Source organism: Austrofundulus limnaeus, unplaced genomic scaffold, assembly GCF_001266775.1.
Source record: "Austrofundulus limnaeus strain Quisiro unplaced genomic scaffold, Austrofundulus_limnaeus-1.0 Scaffold603, whole genome shotgun sequence".
NCBI classification, from domain to species: Eukaryota; Metazoa; Chordata; class Actinopteri; order Cyprinodontiformes; family Rivulidae; genus Austrofundulus; species Austrofundulus limnaeus.
Window position 1 is genome coordinate 162,238 of NW_013953005.1, and position 2,891 is coordinate 165,128.

Sequence of the window (2,891 nt, forward strand, 5' to 3'; positions counted from 1 at the left end):
CAGGTTAGTAACAGGTTAGTAGCAGGTAAGTAGCAGGTTAGTAACAGGTAGGTAAGATGTAAGTAGCAGGTAAGTAGCAGGTTAGTAACAGGTAGGTAAGATGTAAGTAGCAGGTTAGTAACAGGTTAGTAGCAGGTAAGTAGCAGGTTAGTAACAGGTAGGTAAGATGTAAGTAGCAGGTAAGTAGCAGGTTAGTAGCAGGTAAGTAGCAGGTTAGTAACAGGTAGGTAAGATGTAAGTAGCAGGTAAGTAGCAGGTTAGTAGCAGGTAAGTAGCAGGTTAGTAACAGGTAGGTAACAGGTAAGTAGCAGGTTAATATCAGGTAAGTAGCAGGTTAGTAACAGGTAGGTAACAGGTAAGTAGCAGGTAAGTAACACGTAGGTAAGATGTAAGTAACAGGTAATAACAGGTAAATAGCAGGTAAGTAACAGGAAGGTTAGATGTAAGTAGCAGGTAAGTAGCAGGTTAGTAACAGGTAAGTAGCAGGTTAGTTAGGTAACAGGTAGGTAAGATGTAAGTAGCAGGTAAGTAGCAGGTTAGTAGCAGGTAAGTAGCAGGTTAGTAACAGGTAGGTAACAGGTAAGTAGCAGGTTAATATCAGGTAAGTAGCAGGTTAGTAACAGGTAGGTAACAGGTAAGTAGCAGGTAAGTAACAGGTAGGTAAGATGTAAGTAACAGGTATGCAGCAGGTAAGTAACAGGTAGGTAACAGGTAAGTTGCAGGTTAGTAACAGGTAAGTAACAGGTAGGTAACAGGTAAGTTGCAGGTTAGTAACAGGTAAGTAACAGGTAGGTAACAGGTAAGTTGCAGGTTAGTAACAGGTAGGTAACAGGTAAGTTGCAGGTTAGTAACAGGTAGGTAACAGGTAGGTAACAGGTAAGTTGCAGGTTAGTAACAGGTAGGTAACAGGTAGGTAACAGGTAAGCAGCTGATGAGCAGCAGCTGTGTGTGTAGATGGATTGTGTTTTACAGAAATGTCAGCTCATTAATCAATTGGAGCACAGGTGACTAACAGAACCGGTCCAACAACCTSAAACCATATTTTTCACATGAAGTGAGACTTTAGCTTCTGTGAAGAGCCGAAGGCTATCAGCTGAAGTTTACCTGTAACTGCTGCTGCACCCCCACTCTGACCCTTCAAACCCTAAAGAAGAGATTATCTCAGTACCTGAAGCTGACCACTGAACTGTCTCCAGAAACCCAAACTGTGTCTCAAAGTATTCAAACATGATTAAACTGTAGTACTTATATTCAGCCTGTGTGAGACAGAAAACCTGGTTTTCACATGAAACACCAGATTTCTTCATCAATCCTCCTCCATCCATCTGACAGCAGCTTTAGATATTTTTGAGCTCCGAGATAAAAACATCTTGTGTTTTTGTGCATTTATTTATGTAAACATTTAAAGCTTAACTTTTTTAAAACAATTATGTCATAGCCAAGCTTCTAATCTATCTTCCTGTTGTTACTTTGTGTATTCAGCGTGTGAACTTTCTGCACCAACTCCTCACTTTGTTTCCTGGTTTGGGTCTATTTTTGTAGTTCTTGTTGGTGATTACGTGCAGCTGAAGGCATCACTTGAAACCAGGCGGTGATTGTGAGGAAATCTTCAGCCAAAGAAGTAAACAATTGTTTCAAATCATATTTAAAATGTCATATTTTCAATCATCTCGTGAAAATGTTCAACAGTAATGGAACTCTTTCATTAGAGAAGAAACTAAAACTGATTGTTTTTTCAACAAGATTCAAAATGGCCGACAAACAAACTTTACCTCAGTGTTTATAGACATTCAGCTACAGTTTGGTGTGGCGTACAGATCACCAGGAAGAGAGGAGCGGTGGTGCAGGGGTTAGAGAGGCCTGTGATAGATAGGTTGCTGGTTCAATTCCCAGACCTGTGTTCTTACAGCTCTGTAACCAGCAGAACCTCCTGACGGCTGAGGTCTTATCAGATGTCAGGTTTCAGGTGTTGGACCTCCAGCCTCCGTCACCATGGAGACGACTGTGAGCRCCATCGGAGGTGTGGCTCTGGACTCTCCTTCATCATCATCACCTTCATCATGGTGGGCAGCTGGTGTAGGAGGTGAAGGGGAAGTAAGGAGTGGCTCCCTGGTTTATGGCCTCTGATACAGTTTAAAGTCCTCACGTTTGAGCTGCAGACTCAGATTAACGAGTCTGAACAGCAGGACCGAGACCAGAACCTCCAAAGAACCGAGTCTGATCCAGCTGCCGGGGCGTGGCCTGTAGAGGACCTGTGGCCTCGGTGTTTTCAGTTCTCTATCAGCTCCGTTGTTCTTGGATCGTCCGGAGTTTCTGGATTTAATCTGGTTTAATTTTCAGTATTAATTTCTCTGTTTTTGAACCGTTCCCACCATGTCGACGGCTGTGGAGGCGACCGGCTTCATCATGAACGTCATCGCCTGGCTGATGACCGGAGCCGCGCTCTCCAACGACTACTGGAAGATCTCCACGGTGTCCGGCAGCGTCATCATCTCCCAGAGGCTGTTTGAGAACTTGTGGCACGCCTGTGCCGAGAACAGCGGCGGCATCGCCGAGTGCCGGGACTTCGAGTCCATGCTGTCCCTCCCCGGTGAGACCAGGATGTGGTTCAATGTCACCGTTTTTACCTGGTTTTTTATTTTGAACTCAGAAAAATGAACTTTTTAAGTCTTCATGCAAGAAATCAGACGTTAACGTTCGATAAGACGAAAAGTCAGAAACTGAAACTTTAGCTAAAGTTAATAGCTTCTTGTTTAAACMAAGTTTATTTAGAAATAAACAAATTAAAGTGAATTAATAATTCTTTCATAACTTGAGTATAAGAGAAAATATAAATAAAAGAGCGTGACTCAAACAAAGCGACTGATCAGAGAAGAAATGATGGCTAATGT

General features: G+C 42.8%; 1 protein-coding gene across 1 annotated transcript in view; it reads left to right on the forward strand.

Moving 5' to 3' along the window:
* Positions 1-1,362: 1,362 nt before the first annotated feature.
* The window catches only part of cldn15la (claudin 15-like a), a 4,262-nt gene continuing 2,733 nt past the window's right edge, over positions 1,363-2,891 (forward strand). Inside the window, exon 1 of the mRNA XM_014026962.1 lies at positions 1,363-2,590. Within this exon, the coding sequence (XP_013882416.1) occupies positions 2,374-2,590 (217 nt within the window). The 5' untranslated portion in view covers positions 1,363-2,373. The remainder of the gene's footprint in view (positions 2,591-2,891) is intronic.